The sequence below is a fragment of the Bos javanicus genome, chromosome 25 (genome assembly GCF_032452875.1).
Source record: "Bos javanicus breed banteng chromosome 25, ARS-OSU_banteng_1.0, whole genome shotgun sequence".
NCBI lineage: Eukaryota > Metazoa > Chordata > Mammalia > Artiodactyla > Bovidae > Bos > Bos javanicus.
In genome coordinates, this window is record NC_083892.1 from 6,544,404 (window position 1) to 6,566,590 (window position 22,187).

Sequence of the window (22,187 nt, forward strand, 5' to 3'; positions counted from 1 at the left end):
CAGAACTAGTATGTGAAGAATCTGTATATCGTATGAGCATAACCCTTTTCTGGGCCTCCCTGGTGGCTCAGACAGTTAAGAATTTGCCTATGATGCAGGAGACTTGGGTTCGATCCGTAGGTCGGGAAGATCCCCTGCAAAAATAAACACAAAGCTTATTCCCTGGGGAGGTTTTGTGTTTCTGTTTAGCATTGCACTTGGTAGCAATTACACAATACTGCACGAATCCATGGGGTCAGCTGGCTGTCACTCAGTTACATGATGTCCATCAAGGGAGGGCCACAGAGAGAGGCTGTGAGTAAATTCACACATACCACTGGCTTCCTTTAACTCATCCTTTATATCAGAGTAGCAGGATCGAGGACCTGGGAAGCATCAAGCACTGTGGTAGGCGCTGGGGTAGCAGTGATTCCCTCCAGAATTTGGCAGAGCAATAAAGGATTCAGGCAAATAAACTCAGGTATAATAAATAATGGGCTTCCCCAGTGGCTCAGTGGTAAAGAATCTGCCTGCAGTGCAGGAGGCGCAGGAGACATGGGTTCAATCCCTGGGTCAGGAAGATCCCCTGGAGGAGGGCATGGCAACCCACTCCAATATTCTTGCCTGGAGAATCCCATGGACAAGGAGACTGGCAGGCTACAGTCCATAGGGTTGCAAAGAGTTGGGCATGACTGAAGCGAATGAGCAGGCTTGCACACACATAATAAATAATGGTACCTCCTGGAAGACTGGAAAATAGCCAGGCTCTCTGCCTTAAAAGGGGTGCCATAAATTAGTTGTGAAAGGATAAGTAAGTGTTTGCCAGGAAAGAAGGCAGAGAGAAAGGCATTTTACTGCTGAGTAAGAAGGAATTTGGTAGTGTACAAAGGAGTTTTTCAACCTTTATCTTCAGAATCCATTGAGAAAATTCTAAAAAGAAATAAAAATAATACAAATGCTTGATGTTCATCTGAGATGGGAATTACTGGGGCAAAATCAGGTTTCTCCAAAGGCTGCAAAGTATTGACTAAGATCAAAGAGGACCTTCTAGAGAAAAGTTGCAAAAGACTTGATAATACCATAATCTGGATTCTGGTTTATCTTCTGATGGTTGACAAAGGCTTCCCTGGTGGCTCAGACAGTAAAGAATCTGCCTGCAATGTAGGAGACCTGTGTTCGATCCCTGGGTGGGGAGGATCCCCTGGAGGAGGGCTCGGCAACCCACTCCAGTCTTCTTGTCCAGAGAATCCCATGGACAGAGGAGCCTGGCGGGCTACAGTCCATGGAGTCACAAAGAGTCTGACACAACTGAGTGACTAACACACAGACAGACACACACCTATTGAAAGCTCTGATTAAAAAAATAAGAAGAAGAAGAACACTTAGTGATGAGTTAGTACCCAGATCTATATTCAGAACAAATAGGAGTCTAATCATGAGGAATATATGTGGATTAACCCTGAAAGACTGAAAGATGTAAGAACACATTGGTTAGAAAAATTAGGGTTAGGGTTAGCGTTAGGGTTAGAGTTAGGGTTAGACCCCAGGATAGCAAAATACTGTTCAATAACCAAAGCTGTTACACTGATAAAAAGTCTCCTAGTTTTAATCTAAAGACTTTTCTTAGGAAAGAAAGCAAATTACCAGAGATTTTAAAAAATTATATGGATTCATTTTTCTCTTTAAGTTTTAACTTGAGCTGCCATTCTGTCATAAACCATTTTGTTTCTAAGTTTTGTGTGTTTTTTTTTGCTTTCCACTTTTAGTGTTCTCTTCAAAATTTATGGTTCACTGTTATTAGCCCAGGCAATGAAGTTGTTGTGTAAATAGAGACATATTGGCCAAATATTGTTTAATATACTTTATGTTAATTATATGTATATACTTATTCTCTAAGCATAAAATGAAGTGGTCCCTTTTTCTTTTTAAAAAATGTAGTGTTGAAGAACCAACATGCAAATGGCAAAACCCTACTTAGACTAACTGCATTGATGACAGTTAATGCAATTCCAGAACTTCTATGGAACTGTTACAACCCATTACAGTCAAAATATTGGTTTATGAAAAATTAATAAAGCCAATGGAAAATGGAATCCAGCATCTGCATTAGCTATTAACACCAAAAGAATCAGCCAGAATTAATTATGCTGCATGATACATTCTAATGAGTTTTTCATTAAGCTGTATACCATTATGGAAACTAAACAAGGATTATTCAAAGAATAATGCCAACGGCTGTTATTTTTTTTTTTTTTTTGAGAGATTAAATTAGTTAATGGGTTATACATTTAAATCTGATGCAAAGGTTAATCGATGTACACTCATAATTGTATTAAACTCAATATCATTTGAGAAACAAGAACACCCCAATATCACTGATATTTCCTCTGAAGAAAAATATGAGTTTATTTGTATGTCTCTAGTGTTTGTTTGATATATTGATACATGCGGTATTGTAAAGACTGAAACCTACTGTATTAGTTCTCTGTCATTTCAAAACCAATTTTCACCAGGTGAAATATTGTCCTTGCTGTCAGCTTCTGTGTGTGTGTGTGTGTGTGTGTGTGTAGTGTGACAGGCATATTTATATAAATTTATCTTACTACTCTTTGAAAGGGGCTTCCCAGGTGGTGCTAGTGGTAAAGGTGGGGGTGGGCATAGATGTGGGTTCAATCCCTGGGTCGGGAAGATCCCCTGGAGGAAGGCATGGCAACCCACTCCAGAATTCTTTCCTGGGAAATCCCATGGACAGAGGAGCCTGGTGGGCTACAGTCCTTTGGGTCACAAAGAGTCGGATACAACTGAGCAACTTAGCCTGCATGTGCTCTTTGAGAGATTCAAAGTTGAAGTATTTTTTATTCTCACCAAAAGAAAGAGATCAGGATTTAAACCTAATCTGGGATAAGAAGGAAATTCAAGATGAATCTCTACAACCATCCCATGAGTACACCCAGTTCCTCCTAAAATCCAGTCCTGTAATAGGAAGTCAAGTATAAGAAGGGGGCACCAGGGAGAGCTTTTGGGTGTTTTGGACTCTTATAGCATCGTAGAGGTTCTTACCCCAGAAGATGAGAGGCAGAGAGAGAGAAAACCCATCTGACTCCTTTGCAGAGACGCCACTGTTTCCAGCCAAAGCACAATTTGTAATTTGTGTTTAACCCCAAGCAGAGATTGCACTCTAAAATATCCTCAGGAGCAGAGACTGCACCCTAAAATATCTTCAGGAGGAGGCTGTGAGATAGGTAAATGAAATGTGCAAATTGAAAGAGATACTAAGTGTTTTGCACTTCCCACTCTTAAGATGTTTTCCATTAATTCTGTTACATTTAGCATTATGTTGTTGGTCAATCAAAACAGTATGTTTTTGTGGTTTAATCACTAAGTCATGTCAGATTCCTTGCGACCCCATGGACTGTAGCACACCAGGCTCCATTGTCCATGGAATTTCCCAGGCAAGGATACTGGAGTGGGCTGCCATATCCTTCTCCAGGGGATCTTCTCAACGAAGGGATGGAACCCATGTCTTTTGCATTGGCAGGCAGATTCTTTACCACTGAGCCACCAGGGAAGCCCCCAATCAAAATAGAATAGTAGTTACCAATTTGCTACTACTGTATTAAACAAACAAAACCAAGAGAACAAAATAAGTCCCCAATGGATCATATTTTGAGATTCCAAATAGTAGTGATTACTATTTCTGTTATTATTACTGAGATCACTTACTGATTAGCTACTATTTGCCAAACCCTTTCGTGTGATAATTTTAATCCTTACGACAGGACTCAATGAAATTGATAGTTTGTCCCTGTTTGGCAGATATGAAAACTGGAGGCTCAAGGTTATTAAATGATGAGGTCCAAAGAAACTGAGCAAAGCTAGAGATCAAGACTAAGCCTGAAAGTTTCCTAAAACCATGCTTTGCCAGCTACTCTATCTGAGCTTAAGGATTCACTATTTCTCCTCTGTTTCCGTCCTCCTTGTCTTGTTTCTATTTTGCGAGTGGGATTTTTTCTTATCTACAGAAGATACAACCTCCCCACAGACTTCCTTGGTTGGATTTAAAACCCTACCGCAGATTCTTCAAGTTGATCAGGAGCTTCTAGATGTAAATAACATCTTTAGCCTGGAAGAGTCAGATGTTTTCAGCCAGAAGATGACTGCAGAATCTTTAGACATAGTTTTGTTGAAATGAGTTTGGTGAATATTTATCAGGCCTTGCCTGGAAAATTGCATGGACAGAGGAGCCTGGTAGGCTACAGCCCATAGGGTTGCAAAGAGTCAGACACGAATGAATCGAGTTATACACATGCACACAGGCACGGGTTATTTATCATTCCAAGGTTGGAGAGGATATTTTATCAACTCTAAACCAAGTATCACTGTTGGTAAGTTTCATGAGAGAGTCTGAGCTTCAGAGTCATGCCAGGCTGGCTCAGATTTCGATTTTGTCTGATGTTTTTCTGCCTCTCAGCCTTAGATTCCTTGTGGGTTTAATAAGAAAAAAAAGTTCTAGTGCTTGTAGAACATACTTGGACCAGGAGCAGAAACTCAGTGTCATCTTATCAGTCTTATTAATACCAGCTGTATTTAAGATTGTTTATATAGTTCTTGGATTTCCCAGGTGACACAGCGATAAAGAACCTGCCTTCCAATGCAGGAGACTGGGGTTCGATCCCTGGGTCAGGAAGATCCCCTGTAGGAAGAAATGGCAACCCACTCCAGTATTCTTGCCTGGAGAATCCCATACACACAGGAGCCTGGTGGTCTGCAGTCCATGGGGTTGCAGAGAATTAAACACGACTGAGCAGCTGAGCACACATGTACACCCTATAGTCGCTTCGTTACCATGTTACCATTGCTGGTAATCCTGGAATCCCCTGAGAGCTTGTAGAAATGCAGACTCTCAGGCCCCACCCCATGGGGTCTCAAAGAGTGGGACATGGTGGAGCAACTACTTTCTTTCATACCTACTAGATCAGAAAGTTCATTTAAAAAGTATCCTGGCCCAGCCCATTGATTCAGTGCATATTAGCCTTTGAGAAGCAAGGCTCTAAGATGGCCCTTATCTATATACTGATGCCTGTGATCCAGAAGGCCAAATGCCTTAGGCAATAAAGCTTATTTTCATTGTTTTTCTTGTATTTGAATTGTTATCCTTCCACAAATGCCTTATGGGACCATATTTCTCCTTGTTCCATTCAAACAACAATGAATTATAAAGAAATTTGGGTGAAGAGTTAGAAAAAAAGAACATGTCTTCAAACTCTTTGGGGGATATTCATTTTTAACAAAACAAAGAACATTTAAAAATTTTGGCAAATATTGATAAAATGATACCTTCTGAAATTTTTAGTGCCCACTTCCTGGGAAGGGGCTAAGGCTGTCCTGAAAGACAATTATTTGTAGTATTGTTCCAAATAGAAAGTAGACCTTAGAACAAGGGTCCCTAAACATGTTCCATAAAGGTCCCTCAAGGCTCCTCTGCTCATGGAATTCTCCAGGCAAGAATAGTAGGGTAGGTAGCCATTCCCTTCTGCAGGGGATCTTCCTGACCCAGGGATCAAACCTGGGTCTGCTGCATTGCAGGTAGATTCTTTACCATCTGAGCCACCAGGGAAGCCCTACAGGGGTCCAGGTAGCAAATATTTTAGTCTTTGTGGGCCATATGTTCTCTGCTGCAATTACTTAGCTCTGTCATTGTGGCATAAAGCAGCCATAAATAAGATGCAAGTGAATGAGTATAGTTGTGTTCCAATAAAACTTTATTAATACTAAAATTTGAATTTTATATAATTTTTGCCTGTCACCAAATATTATTCTTCTACTGATTTTATTTTCCCCTCAGTCATAAACATGTAATCATTCTTAGCTCATGGCCATACAAAAAGGTGTAGGCCAGATTTGGCTAAAAATCTTCATCCTTAGCTCATGGCTAAGGTATGGCCAGATTTGGCTAAAAATCTGTAGCTTGCCTTCACCTAATTTAAAAGATTAGTTTTGAATCCCTGAACTGTTCACCTGAAACTATCACAACATTGCTAATCAGCTATGCCCCAAAACAAAATAAAAAGTTTTTTAAAAAAGATTAGCCTTAAGTCCATGGGTCCAGAAATCCCATTGGTTTATTTTGCATTTAGCACCACAGTAATTCTGTCTGTGTAACCTTGGGCAAAATGCTAAAACTCTCAATGTCTCAGTATCCCCATCTGTTAAATGGGTATAACAGTAGTACTTGTCTTATAGGGTAAATTAGGGGATAATCCAAAGGAAACATTGAGAGGGTTTGCCTGGCACATAGCAAATCTTCAATACGCAGTTTTTGGAACTGTTACTGTAACATATGAGGATCCAGTATATTTATTATCTTATTGAGTCAATTAAATATTTTCTGTAGAATCCTCTATTAGCCTAAATTTGGGAGGCAGGAGAATAAAGTGAAGCGAGTCATTACATTTTTTAAACAATAAAGAATCAGGGAGAAAATTGTACAGATATCTGATGTACTATCCTTTTTCTCTGCAATTTTGTCAAAATAAAAAGTGAAAAGAAAAAAGCGATGTGTTTCTAAATAGGAAAATCAAAACTTCTTAAATAAATTGGAATGAGGGATTATTTAGACTATAGGCAGATTCACTCCAGGGCTCCTTTAAATATGGAAATCCCTTGGCACAATTAAAACATGATTTGATTTATAAGAATTAAACATACATGCTGCATTTTCTGCAGCCTCTGTGCCTAAATGGAAATACCTCGGTACGTAAAATGCTCCCATAACCCTTCAGAGAAGCTCATCTTTCAGGCATATATAAAAGCTTTAGGTATTAGCTGTGAAAATATGCTTACATGGATTAGCTCAATGCTAGTCTATGTTCAAAAATGCATAACTATAAAAGCCAAAATCGTCCACAGCCCTTTGGGGCTTTGGATAAATTTGTCAATTGGAAGCAGTTACCTCCATTGGCAGGAACCACATGGCTATCTCCCCGGTATCTAAAGAGAACCGAAGTTTGATGCTTATATGACCCTTCATAGGGAACCCTCACGATAGCTCATTATTGATCCTTAAGGCTAAGGTAGGGTTATTATGACAAAATACCATTGACTGGGTATCATCTCTTCAAAAACAGACATTTATTTTCTCACAGTTCTGGGGGCTAGAAGTCTGAGATTTGGGAGTTGGCAGGATTTGACTTCTTCTGAGACCTCTCTCCCTGACTTGTAGATGGCCATCTTCTCCTGACTCGTGTCTTCCCTCGGTCCGCCCTCTGAGTCTGTGTCCTAATTCCTCTTTTTTGGGGACATCGGTTGTTGGAATTAAGTTCATTTTACCTTAATCACCTCTTTAAAGATGCTTTCTCCTGAGCTACTAGGTGTAGGACTTCAGTGTATGAATTTTAAGAGACCACCACTCAGTCTGTTACAGTAGAGCAAAGAGTGTGTGTGTCTTTTTTTTGGATGAGAAACCAAGGGTGACCTCTCTAGGACTGTGTAATTGATGACTGCATGCCTTCTTCCACAGCCAGTCTCCGCAGAACTTGACAGGACTAGCTCAAACTAGAAGTGAGGTACACTTTGATGTTGAAATGCTCCCAAGCAAAGACAAAATTGGTCAACGGACCATAGGGTCGGGATGAAAAGTAAATCAATTCTGCCTCTGCCCACAGAAGTATTCAGACCAAAGATATGTAACCATTTTCATTTTTCTTCTAAATATATGGAGATGACCCAGGGCCTGGTTTACTCTGAGCTCATCTGCAGAGCCTTGCATTGCTCTCCTGGGCTGCTGATTGTTGTTCAGTCACTAAGTCATGTCTGACTCTTTGTGACCCCATGGACTATAGCCCGCCAGGCTCCTCTGTCCATGAGATTCTCCAGACAAGAATACTGAAGCGGGTTGCCATTTCCTTCTCCAGGGGATCTTCCTGACCCAGTGATTGAACCCATGTCTCCTGCTTGGCAGGCGAGTTCTTTACCACCTGCCAGATGGAGACAAATAGATCCAGTTTCTAGGAGGAGGAAAAGTGAGTGGGAAGGGAAGGGAGTTACCTCAGGGGAGGGAAACTTCCAGGGAGAAGGACCAGCCTGTGTGATGACCTGGAGGTGTGAAACTGCGCCCTTGTTCCAGTTGGCTTGTGTCCAATTTCATCACCTAAGGGTTGGCAGCAGAGAAAGAAAAAAAAAATGTAGACACTTTCTCTTTCCTGTCTGTGCTAGGAGACACTCCCGCTAGGCTGCTTCTTGCCCTTCCAAGGGCCAGAAATGGTCCTCTGCACAGTGGGGAATCTCCAGGTGAGAAGCAGAATTGAGCTACCCCATCTGAGGTCTGGATCCTGGCTCACCGGCCCCTGCGGGAGATGCCAAATCCTGCCTGAGAGTGGCCCTGGGGATGTACTTCTTGCCAGACTTTGGGATGCTGGTGGTTGTAGCACTCTGAGTATAAAGTGATAGGCTTTGCCAAAGGCTCCAGTGATCCCAAGATCATGGTCGGTCACACGGAGCCCGGTCCCTGCCAGTTGCTGATAGAGTCATCAACATTGCAGGAAACAGATGAGCAAGCCGCCCAAGTTCCACTTAAACTGGATGAGTCAACCTTCAAAGAACCAGAAACGAGGAGGAGACAAGTGAGACCTGTAGGCATGCAAATCCCCAGCTATCAACAAGAGACAGAAAGGTTGGCTGGGAAAAGCACTGTTTTTATCAAAGAAAACAGAAATGAGGAAGTCTTTAAAAAATTATCGTTTAATCACATTCATGAGTCCCTCTGAGAGCCAGGTACTTTGGTGGGCATGGCAATCCACTCCAGTATTCTTGCCTGGAGAATCCCATGGACGAGGAGCCTGGCGGGCTGCAGTCCACAGGGTCACAAAGAGTCGGACACAACTGAAGTGACTTAACATGCACACACGGGGATAAAAGGATGAGTATGATTTGGCTCTGATCCAGGGGGATTATCTGTAGCTGAGGACAATATGTAAATAAAAAGCTGTAATTCAGCATATCAAAGGATCTACTAGGGAGATTTTGAAGTGTGATAGAAGCATAGAAGATGGAGTAATTAATTAACCCCTGGGGACTGGGAAGAGAAGCGACTTTTAAACAATGAAGGGTCGAGGTGGACAGCCTTTCTTTTCTTTTTTTTTTTCAATTGAACCACATGTAATTGCTAATGTTCAACCATCTTTGACATAAGAAAAGTCAATTTCATATGGTTTAACCTAAATCCCCTGGAAGAGGAAATGACAACCACTCCAGTATTCTTGCCTGGGAAATCCCACGGACAGAGGAGCCTGGCAGCTTACAGTCCACAGGGTCTCAGAGAGTTGGACACGACTTATCCACTAAACAACAACAAGAAGAGAAGGAATAGAAGTTTCATCTCATCTGCTGAGGCTGACCTAGTGGTAGTAACTGCCTGGAAACTGTCAAGAATGACCCAGAGGATCCCAGGCTAATAGAAAAAGATACTATTGAAATTTGATGAAAGGTTTCTCCTGACTAATGGGTGGATGGATACTGGAATAGATGGATAGTGGAATGGGTAGATACTGGTATAAATTGAACATACCTGCCACCCTTAAATTCTAAGGAATTTATAAGCAGAAGCATAGAAGTCTGAGAAATACCAGTATCAGCACAATAATTAGTTCTTGGTAGTTGGAAGTGGTGGATCTATATTTGGGGGTGATGGCAGGGGCAGATTAGAGACTCAGTTCGAGAGACTCGTTAGAAAGCTCAGTCAACGCTATATCAAAAAGTGCTTTAAAAAAAAAAAAAACTTTTATTGGAGTATAGTTGATTTACATCATTGTATCTCATTGGAAAAGACTGATGCTGGGAGGGATTGGGGGCAGGAGGAGAAGGGGACAACAGAGGATGAGATGGCTGGATGGCATCACTGACTCGATGGACGTGAGTCTGAGTGAACTCCGGGAGTTGGTGATGGACAGGGAGGCCTGGTGTGCTGCAATTCATGGGGTCGCAAAAAGTCAGACACGACTGAGCAACTGATCTGATCTGATCTGATCTGATTGCTCTCTACTGTTTAGCAAAGTGATTCAGTTATATACATACGTACATCCACTCTTTTTAGTTTCTCTTCCCATATAGGTTATCTCAAACTGCCTTGATGACCTTATAAACACTTTTTTTTAGAAAAATATATTTTTATTGAAGGATAATTGCTTGTCCATATTATGTTGACTTCTGCCACACATCAACATGAATCAGTCATAGGTATACATATGGTACACACTCTTTATACTGCTGTTTATACCCTGTTCTCTGTTTGACTTTTTGAATAAACACATGTTAGCTGCCCGCACCTAAAAATACATGGAAGTGGTAGTGTTCTTCTATGCTCCTTTGGTTTTCTTTACTTCAAAACTTTCTTGTAAGAAAAGGTCACAAAGTACTAAGAGAACCTACAATAAATACTTTGCAAATTAAATTGGAGAATGTTTTCAGATAAAATAAAAACCAAGTCCTGTGACAGTATGGATTTTGTTTTACAAAGGTCAAAATCATCGCATAAAGATTTTTTTTTTTTTTGCTACAAAGAGAACATCCAGAGTTATTTCTATCTTTTTCTAAGGATCCACAGCATAAGAAAATGAGGAAAACATCATTATGCACTTCCAGAATTTAGCTTTCCAGAGAGAATCTGTGTGGTGTTCCAGAGGGCTTCGCTCTGTCACAGAGCACAGTATTGAAAACTGTCCCTAAGTCCTTAACTGCATGATACTGAAATGCCCTTCTGGATATGTTTTTGCCACCATTATAATATTTTTCTTTGGAAACCTGAGCACCAAAGGAGGAGGAAATGGCAACCCACTCCAGTATTCTTGCCTGGGGAGTCCCATGGACAGAGGAGCCTGGCAGGCTACAGTCCACGGGGTCACAAAGAGTCAGACATGACTGAGCACACAGGCAAACACACACCACTCACTCTAGAGGTTCTCACCCCCTCTCGTTGACGTTGGAAAAGACAGCAAAGGATTCCGAAGCCCTTCCGAGGGCAGGTCTCCAAGGATATAGGTGAGTTGGGAAGTCAGGGCTGCTTCTCCTGGGAGATGGCTTCCCAGTGGTAAGGATGACAGCAGAAAAGAGGAACAAGCGGAGCCAACTGACCTTGCCCAGCCAAGGAAGAGAACAGAAACCACGGGAGCCCTTATCCGTCATGAGCAAGGGGCTTACAGGTCCTCAAAAGTCTCTCTCATTCTTCTCAAAATCTGAGTTTGAGAATTGCAGGTCCAGGATTGCAGGACCGATAACTCAAAAGATTCCTGACCCTGGTCATCCTTGGAGCAGGTGGTCGTTCCACAGGAAGTCATAGATCGAGAAGATACCGTAGGATGCCACTGCTCCGCCCCGCTGCAACATTCCACTTTTCAAGGAAGATCCGAGGGTCCTTTGTCTAGATCAGGGCCAGGAGAGGCATCACTGCCACGTACCATGGTCCACAGGCTTAGGAAGCCGCCTCAGACACTGCAAGGCACAGAGCTTTAGGGAAGAAACTGAAAATGCAGAAGCCAAAGGTGGTTTCACCGGAGTCCGCGATGGGTCCAGGGTGGGTCCCAGGGATGGCCAAGTTGCATTTATTTTCTTCCCCTGCCTTACGTATGCTTTTCCCCTGAAGAAATGATTCCGAAAAAACTAAAATGGGGGAAAGAGGAAAAATTTTCCTGAAATAAATCAACGCATGTGCTTACCACTTATTCAGTTGAGCACATCTCCAATAGTACGTACGATTCATAACCTTTCCTGGAGGTAGGTATATTCACCCTCATTTTCCAGATGGGAATCCCAAGGCACAGAGAGGTACAGTGACTTACTGAGATCACACAGCTAACTAATATCTGCATCAAGCTTGTTGGCCATGTCTCTCTGGTATTTCTTTCTCTTTTTTTTTTTTGATGTGGACCATTTCTAAAGTCTTTATTGAATTTGTTGCAATATTGCTTCTGTTGTTTATGTTTTGGATTTTTTTGGCCCTGAGCCATGTGGGATCTTAACTCCCTGACCAGGGATTGAATCTATACCCCCTGCACTAGAAAGCAAAGTCCTAACCACTGGACTACCAGAAAAGTCCCATCTCCGATATTTCTAAAGCTCCCTTTTGAGTATGCCGTGCTGCCTCCATTCCTGATCTGAAACCAGGCTCCACTACCAAACCCCATTGGAAAAAGAAAAGATGAGCATGTGATGGGCTGGGTGGTGGGCTCCTACCAACCCCCTCTGACTAAGGCAGGGGGCTTCCCTGGGTGTCCCCATCCTGCGCTCGGGGGTGTGGCTGTGTTTTCATTTCTCTGCCTTTCTCGTTTGTGTTGCCATGAGTCCCCAGGTGTAGCAAGCGTGCCTGTTCCCAAACCAGATACCATCTCTCTCTCTCTCTTCCGTAGGCACCGTGCTGTTGTGCCAGGCAAACCAGGAGGGATCTTCCATGTACAGTGCCCCCAGTTCACTTGTATATACTTCCGCAAGTAAGCCAGTTCGCGTGGCTCTTTTTTGTTTTGTGATATAAACCTGAGTCTAATCACCTTCCCTCCCATGTAAGTGCTCTCCCCCTCCCTCCACACCCCCCTCCCTTCTGGCTTTCTGCGAGGTGAAGCTGATCTTCACAAGCATGTCTCCATCTTTCCCTGTTGCCTTAGCATCTAACCCCTCTGCTCATTACCTCTGAATCCTTGCCCCAGCCATTCTCTGTTAGACCGTTGTCAGGACGGGGGGCCAATGGATGGGACGCTGGGCTTTGGGTTGGGGGCACAGGGGTGGGAGGGAGGGCACAGGTGGTTGCCTGCCTTCTGTCACAGCTTTGCAAATGTATGTGAAAATAACTTACATAAAATATGCAGGCCATCCAAGTGGCACCCTAGCCTCACAAAAGGTGCTTGGTTGTGGGCATGGTGTTCTCATGGTGGGAAATATCACTAGCCTGTGGCCGGAGACTCGTTTGCAAGGCTGTATTATCCTTTGTGATTCCATTGAAGAGGAGGAAATGAGAGGAATGTGTGGTTCTCCCCCATTTAACTGGGGGTGGGGGGAAGAAATAATAGTTTTAAAGCACTTTAATAGGTATGATTATAGCCACAAATTCCTAGAAGGAGGAGACCGAAAAATCAATGTGGAAGAAGAGATCACAGTGTTGGCAAGAAAAGACCAAGGATTCCTCTGCTGGGGATGGGTCCTCTAGGGTGGAGATGTAGTACCCCACTCCCACCCCAACTCCCAGAGCAGGTTGAAGAATTCAAGGTCTCGCTGAGTCCACCATGGTTCTCCAGCTGGTTGGCCCCTCCTCACAGTCCCTTGGCACAGCCAAGAAAGACCTTCCCATCTCTTTCATACAATGTGTCTACACCCTATGGAATCTCTGTAACTTCCCAATGGGTCCCTGCTGGGATAGATGATCAAGAGTGAGTCTGGGGGCCAGAGGGGAGGTGGGCTGCTTCTGAGATCAGCTAGAGGAGGGGGTGGGTGGGGGTCAGAGGCAACAGCTCAGAGTAATTAGGATAAGAGACTGAGGGGAATCTTTACCAGCTACCAAGGTCAAGCATCTCAATTCCCAAAGGCTGAGACAAACCAAACTCTTTGCTGTTGGGGCAAAGGTTAGAAACAGTCACCGGGAAGCCAAACCCTGAAGGCATCGGGTCATGGGGACGTCCCAGTTGTTTCTCCCAAGCAGAGTGTAATCTTCAGCAGAAGCTTTGACAGTCCTTAAATGCAAGGTATTTTTCTGTGTTCCCCGAGAAGCCCAAATCTAACCATATTGGCAAGAAATGGTTCTTCCTGAATTTATGAACATTGCCCCATGGCCAGTGTAAATTGCATCTGTCTCCTAGAATTAGAAAGCTACTGCACCTTTTCACAGGCTCAAGCCTGTTTAATCCTCATAGTCTGCACCAGGTAGGTATTACCCTATTTGCTTTTCAGCTGAGGAGATGGAGGGCAATGAGAAGTGGAGTGATTTGCCCAGGATCATACAGCCAGGATATCACACAGCCAGGATGTGGTTTTTTTGAACTTGGGGAGATTTTTCAATCATTGTCTGTTTTCCTGGCTCCATTTGACGCTAAATTTTATCATCTTTCCATGGAACCTGTTTCTCCTTCTGTATGAATTTTATTTTCTATAGTAAAGAGGGTGACCCAAAACTCACCATAGGATATGGTATATTATTTGGGGTTTTCTCTAACATTGTCCTATAGAATGAAGGACTGTCTAGAATGAAGTGTTCTAGACCTGCATGGCTCAGTACATGGTGTGGGTGGGCCCAAGGCATAGAATTTTAAATTTCATTAAATTTTAATTAATGTTACTCTAGCCTCATGGGCTGACGGCTACCATTTTGGGGAATGTGGCTCTCTATGTAATATGTATATTTCACTTTCCTTTATAGATATGAAAAACAAACAAATTTACTCCAAGAAAGGTCTAGTTTGAATTAGTATAGCTCTTCTAAAGTGACTTGAGGAAAATGTGTGTCATAAAAGTTAAACATGAAAATATGTCACAAATTCTCTGAATTAATAAATGGGTAGCAAATACAGGGGACATAAAATCCTCTAAATCGGGGATCGGCAAACCACACCCTCCAGGTCAAATCCAACCCCCGTCCTGGTTTTGTAATGCTGGTAAACCAAGAATGACTTACTAGATTTTTCAAAGGACTAAAAAAAAAAAAGCAAAACCAAAAAATAGTATATGACAGACATAAAAACAAAAGATAGCTCAGTTGTGTCCGACTCTCTGCAATGCTATGAACTGTAACCTGCCTGGCTCCTTTGTCCATGGGAGTTTCCAGGCAAGAATACTGGAGTGGGTTGTCATTTCCTCCTCCAGGGGTGATTCCCAACCCAGGGATCAAACCCCCATCTCTTATGTCTCCTGTTTTGGCAGGCGGATTCTTTACCATTAGCACCACCTGGGGAGCCCATATGATGATAGACACAGATGTCCCACAAAAGCCTAAAATATTGACCGCCTGGCTCTTTACAAAAAAGTGTGCTGATCTCTGATTTAAATGGTCAGTTTTATTATTGAAAATACAAAACGGCAATATCATGTCACTGGTTATAATGAGACTTTTTTCCCCTGGAGTTTCAAAGTAAAAATTTATAATAATTATAGAAACTGCATCATGTGTGTCCAAGGCCCTTCAGTTTTAAATTGCACGATCCGTCATATTACCTACACATTTTTCATCCTATTATTTTCACTTATTATCATGTCAGATGCACTTTATGAAAATATGTTAATGGCCTCATAATAATCTATTGTTTAATGATATTATATTTTAATCTATCCACCCACTGCATTGTTGGGTACTCACATTGATGGCAATTTTTCAAAAACATTAAAAGAAAATAAATGTCCTTGCATACACCTAGTATATAATCATTTTAAAGAAAACAATTAATAAATAACTAATCCTACTGCATGTGGGCTCAGTCACTCAGTCGTGTCCGACTCTTTCTGACCCCATAGACTGTAGCGTGCCAGGCTCCTCCATCCATGGGATTCTCCAGGCAAGAATACTGGAACAGGTTGCCATTTCCTCCTCCAGCAGATCTTCCTGCTGCTGCTGCTAAGTCACTTTAGTCGTGTCCAACTCTGTGGGACCCCATAGACAGCAGCCCACCAGGCTCCCCTGTCCCTGGGATTCTCCAGGCAAGAACACTGGAGTGGGTTGCCATTTCCTTCTCCAGTGCATGAAAGTGAAAAGTGAAAGTGAAGTCACTCAGTCGTGTCCGACTCTTAGCAACCCCATAGACTGCAGCCCACCAGGCTCCTCCGTCCATGGGATTTTCCAGGCAAGAGTACTAGAGTGGGTTGCCATTGCCTTCTCCGAGCAGATCTTCCTGACCAGGTATCAAACCCAGGTCTCCTGCATTGACAGGTGGATTCTTTACCACTGAGCCACCTGGGAAGCCCAGCTAATCCTACTGCCCCATAACAAAGCCAAACAAAAACTAGTTTCTTGCATTAAGCATCTTCATTTGTCAATCTCTTCAGCGAAAGTATTCAGATCAACAAGCTCAATTTTTTTTTTTTTTCGGTTGATACTTTGTAAGGACAGCCAACCCTGAGACCCCTCCTTTCCACTTGAGTTCCAAGTTTCATCTTGAGGCAGTGGCTCTGAGTATATAAAGATGTTCCATCCCTCCCTAAGACATGTTGCTGAGGTTTCCTTTCTGTTCTAGTTCTCAGAATCAACAATGCCTTTTGGAGCTGGACTGTTTGGAGTTAGCTGACTTCTTTTCCAGATCAAGGTGTCCATTCTAGTTACAAAGTCACACCCTATTTTCTATAAATAATTCAGCCAGAAACTAAGGGTTCATTCTTACAGGTGTGCACACACAGTCTGGGGACCCAAGCACCATCACCTAAGACTTTTCCTGACTCCAGGTCTGACATCCACAGGGCTGAGAGTCAGGGGCCTCATCTTGGAGATCTGAACAGTGTGGCCTTTCTTTCTCTAAGAATCCAGCCTTCTTCCCCAAAGCTGAGGCTCCCTTAGGTCTTAGCAGCTTTTTTTTTTTAAGGGTACACCAGTGTTTCAACTTGAAAATGCATGTGTTTCTCATTTTTATCTAACAGTTGTGCTCCTGAAGCAAGATGTGTGTAAATGGCACTTTTATCAATGGGATGCTGTGTGTTAGGACTTCCAAGATTACACCCAAGTTTGTACTTTTTTCTATGGATCTTCAGCTGGCCTTGGATGTTTTAGGCTTAAATTGTCCTTCTGCCTAGCCCAATAGCTAATCATCTGTAAATAACACCCATAAATGCAGTAGGAGAGATGGTTTTTAAAGGAACCCTGCTGAATTAATCTGTAATGAAAACAATTCTACCGAAGTTATCTGTTTTTTATGATGCATTTATGCATAATGGGTTTCCTCCCCCACCCCCCTCCTCATAATATGTCCCAGGACGTTGAAAGCATTAAGAGAACGATTTTCACTCGGAGCTCAATGTCCACACAATCCAATCCCACATTTTCTCCCATCGCACTCCCACTGAGTCCAGCATTTCCTCCTTTCCCCCAAACTTGAGCCTCCTGTGAAACCCACTTCAAGCTGTGTCCCAGAACATCAGGCATCCTTTTTCATGTCCTAATAAACCACTTCCATCCATAGCGTATCAGACTTAAGTGAAGTCTGATCAAAAGTCTGGAGAATTAGGTAAGACTACCTTGGACCAAATGGAAAACATTTAATGTCAGTATTTTTGTCTTAAAATATTAACCTTTCCTACTCACAAATCAGAAAGAGACTCATGGACTTAGAGAACGAACTTATGGTTGCTGGGAAGGAAGGGATAGTTAGGGAGTTTGGGATGGACATAAACACACTGCTATTTTTAAAGTGGATAATCAACAAGGACCTACTGTAGCACAGAGAACTCTGCTCAGTGTTAAGTGGCAGCCTGGATGGGAGGGGAATGTGAGGGAGCATGGATACATGCATATGTATGGCCGAGTCCCTTTGCTGTGTCCACTGGAAACCATCACAACATTGTTAATCGGCTATACCCTAATATAAAATTAAAAGTTCAAAAAAAATAACCTTTAATCAACTAAGTTTAATTACATAAAATTATTTTAGTGACTTTCAAGTAACTAATTAATTCATTAACATTGTGCTTTGCTTTGTGTAACAAACCATGCAACCCCTCAACAGAGAGCTTTGGGGAAGTAGGGGCAGGGCTGAGGGCCTGCTCAGGGTACCCTCTTCCTAGGGCTGGGGGTCTGGAGGCTCCTTCTGTTGGCACTAAGTATATTATTATCCTCTCTGCATATGGTTGCTTACATCAAAAACAGCTTTAGGCTGAGTCTTCATTAGTCTTTATCAAATAATCCAAAGTATTGGTAAATATGGGGCTTCCTTGGTGGATTTTCAGACAGAATAGAATCTGCCTGCGATGCAGGCGACTCAAGTTCCATTCCTGATGCCCTGGAAGATTCCCTGGAGGAGGAAATGGCAACCCACTCCAGTATTCTTGCCTGGGAAATCCCATGAACAGAAGAGTCTGGTGGGCTAGAGTCCATGTGGTCCCAAAGAGTCGGACACAACTGAGTGACATTCACTCACTCTCATTCCTAATGGTATACAGAGATAAATTATATTTGAGTAGATGTATTAAAAATTAACGAAATCAAATATACTGACAGCCAAGTATTTCTCTGTTAAATAGTTATACACTTGAGAAAATTGGAGATAATTTATATATACAAATCTGATCCAAGAAAATGCCTGAATCTAAAATCGTGTAACGTCAACTATTTACAAACCCTCTGCGTAAATCAAGCACCAACATTTGTGAGAGGTAAATTTCTCCCTCTTCTAAAGTTCTCCAAGTAATTATTCAACAGTTGTTGTTCAGTCGCAAAGTCGTGTCCAACTATTTGCGACCCCACAGACTGCAGCTCAACAGCTCTTGGGAGCTCTTAAATTTATTTACTTTTGATTTAGCGTACCTTCGGGCATCCTTAATCCTGACCTGAAGAAAGAAAGAAAAAAAAAATGGCTTCAGGCAGAAATAGCAAGGTAAAAATTCTATCACCTTTTCTTCCAAATTAAGACGTTATTTCCATTTTTCCCAGTTGAAATATTGAGGTAAGTCGTTAGTTCCGTGAATGGGACTAATGGAACATCCACTCCAGTATGGATTAGCAAAGTCAGCTCTCACGGATTCTTATTTCCCCATGGGGTAGATGTGTGCAGAAGCAGGTCAATGTCACTTGCTTTATTTTGTCTTTCCAGTTTCATAAATAGATTTTAAATTACAAAAGTAGCATGTATTCACTGTAATGAGGGAAGCAGGCGAACACACACACACATATCTGTATGGAATGATCCAGTAATATCCCCCCACTTTGTCCCCAAACACATGCCTTTCAAGTAATCTGTAATCTGACTCCCTGGTAAGTTATCTTTCCACATTTTCTCCATAACAATGCAAATAGGACATACACCAGTGAAATGCGGGTGTGAGCAGTTTGTTTTCACCCAGAAGGAAGTCAGTAACATCCATATTAAATCCACATTACACATGTTGATCACATTTTGTGTCACTTAATATCACATTTGGGCTTCTCCCATGGCTCAAGGGGTGAAGAATCCATTTGTAATACAGGAGACCTGGGTTCAGTCCCTGGGTTGGGAAGATCCCTTGTTGGAGGAAATGGCAACCCACTCCAGTATTCTTGCCTGGAAAATCCCCTGATCAGAGGAACCTGGCAGGCTACTGTCTATGGGGTCACAAAGGGTCGGACACAACTGAGCACACACACACAATAACACATTTTCACTATCTCCCATTAAGCGTTTTTGATAGTTTCATGCTGTTCCATGATGTGAGTGGTCCAGAGTTCATGCAGTCATCTCTGTCCACAAACTTTAAAGCTATGTCTTTTCCAGCCTCTCTCTGAAGGCTGCAGCACGTATCGTTACCTATACTCCAGCATACCTGTCCGTGTTCCGAATCCACATGGAGATCCCCAAATACAGTTGTGAGCTTCATCCCACATTCTTGCCAGCACCTGCATCGTTTGCTCTTTTCTATAATTTTGCAAACCAGGTGGGTGAAAAATACCATCAAGCTTCCTCTAGTTGCCTGTGCCTGTCTTTTAGTGAGGAACATCATCTTTCACATACTTAATTGTCATTCGGATGTTACCTCTTGTGGATTTCCAATGCACATCTGCTCGCTTCTCTTCCAAGTTTTCCTCATTTTATTTTTAATTCACATCAAGTGGTAATTATTATTTATTTATTTATTTATTTGGTATATGGGATCTTAGATCCCCTGATCAGGGATTGGACCCACAGACCCTGCATTGGAAGCACAGAGACTTAACCACTAGACTACCAGGGAGACCCAAGAAGTAATTATTTGTGAAGTACATTACCTGTGAATAATGTAAATGTTACAAAATTAATTCCTGTGTTGGCCAGTTGATTCTGCTTGCATTCCACCCTACATTTTTAGTTCTGTAAGTCAATGAATTTGTCCTGTCCTTTTTTACCAGCTTAGACATCATATTAGATGACTAGAGCCTTGACTTTGGGCTCACTGCATCACACATCAAACTCCCACTGACTATCTGTTTTACATATGGCAATGTAAATGTTTCAGTGCTGTTCTCTCAAATCATCCCAACCTTTCTTTCCACTGTCTCCAAAAGTCTGTTCTTTAAAGTCTGGGTCTGTTTTGCTGCCCTGCTAGTAGGATTTGAGTACCATCTTTCTAAATTCCATATTTTGGTATGGAATATCCATATGCATTAATATGCAATACTTATCTTTCTCTTTCTGACTTACTTCACTCTGTATAATAGGCTCTGGGTTCATCCACCTCATCAGAACTGAATTCAATGTGTTCCTTTTTATAGCTGAGTAATATTCCATTGTGTTTCTGTACCACAACTTCCTTATCCATTACTCTGTGTATGGACATCTAGATTGCTTCCATGACTGGCTATTGTAAACAGTGCTAAAATGAACATTGGGGTACATGTGTCTTTTTCAATTATGGTTTCCTCAGGATATATGCTCAGTAGTGGGATTGATGGGTCATATGGTAGCTTTGTTCCTAGTTTGTTAAGGAATCTGCATGCTGAAATTTTCATCCCTGGCAACAGGAAAAAAAAATTTTTTATATCCCAGGCAAAAGCTCAAGGACCTAAATGTTATCAAAATGCAAAGGCATCTCCTCCTTGATTAACTTTTATGAAATTCAAGGGCAAGTGGGAGTGGCAAAGTTTTAATTGATGTATCGATTGCAGATTTTATGGCAGTAGTTATGTGGAATTCATAAAGCAGTGGCTTAAGTGGCAGAAACAAACGTCAATCAGGCCTGCCCTGTTCTACTTTCAGGTAATTGATAAAATTTCCATTGCTCTCTGTAATTAAAGTAACAGCCTAAATTCATTGATGACTTCCTCTTTCTTCTGCCCAACATAGAAAATGAGAGTAGGTGGAGTTCAGTTAATAGAAGGTGCCGGAACAGGTCTCTGTGCTACTGATAACATTGGTTTAATGAACCATGCCCTTCTTTCTCTCTTTTCAGTAACTCACACCTTCCTGGTGACGTCTGAGAGGCTTTTTCTAATGTTTTCTGGAGGAGTCGCTTCAAATAATAAACAGTACTGGGGTGAGGCCAGTGAATTTTGTCTTTGGACAAAATTTAAAGAAGCGCAAAGAAACTCAGTCATCAAGGACTTCCCTGGTGGGTCCAATTGTTAAGACTCCTTGCTCCCAATGCAGGAGTCCTGGGTTCTATCCCCGGTCAGGGAACTAGATCCCACATGCCACAACTGAAATTTCACATGCTGCAATTGAGACCCAGTGCAGCCAAATTAATAAACATTAAAAGCAACACAAAACTCAATCATCAAGGTAAATAACATTTTAAAGCAATAGTTTTTTTTTTTTTTTTGAAAAAAAGGAAATGAATGGGAAAAGATCCACGATCAGCAAAATATCAAAATTTTCCATAAAAACAAGATGAATATTATTGTTTTCTTTCCATGTAGGATCCAATATGGCACAGCCAAGCACTTCTTTATTTAAATTTTGAGTTGGTTTATCACCAATTCATTAATAATCATTTAATTTTTTTTAAAAGTTGCATGAAAATATGATCGATCCTAATTACTGAGTTTTTGGTGCTGTGTCCCCGTTACATTTTTAAGCTCAAAGTGAGTCCTAGTTCCAGCTCCGAAATAAAAGATAATAATTATAATGGTAACGATCAATGGTTTTTGAGCACTTACTATATGTTAGGCATTTTGCTTGCTGTGCTAAGTCACTTCAGTCGTGTCTGATTCTTTGAGACCCCATAGACTGTAGTCTGCCAGGCTCCTCTATCCATGGGATTCTTCAGGCAAGAATACTGGATTGGGTTGCCATGCCCTCCTCCAGAGGACCTTCCCTACCTAGGTATTGAATCTGCATCTCTTACATCTCCTGCATTGGCATGCGGGTTCTTGACCACTAGTGCCGCCTAAGCCCTTCATATGAACATTCTCACTTAATACAGGAAATCTATGCTCTAGGCGTGATTATTATGCCTATTTTCTCACATGAGAAAATGTAGGCTTCAAGAGATTGAAGAACTTGGCTGTGGTCATTCAGCTGGATCAAGGATGAACCAGTCTGACTGAATCCTGAGTTTTCCATCTTTCCCACTCTAAACTTACACACCAGAGA

The 22,187-nt window shown here is 41.9% G+C and overlaps 1 protein-coding gene across 18 annotated transcripts in view; it reads left to right on the plus strand.

The window, feature by feature from the left end:
* Positions 1–22,187, plus strand: part of RBFOX1 (RNA binding fox-1 homolog 1) — a 2,444,696-nt gene that overhangs the window by 2,338,595 nt on the left and 83,914 nt on the right. For all 18 annotated transcript variants that reach the window (XM_061401054.1, XM_061401052.1, XM_061401049.1 and 15 more), the window contains one exon: positions 12,378–12,458. In XM_061401054.1, coding sequence (XP_061257038.1) covers positions 12,378–12,458 — 81 coding nt within the window. The remainder of the gene's footprint in view (positions 1–12,377; positions 12,459–22,187) is intronic.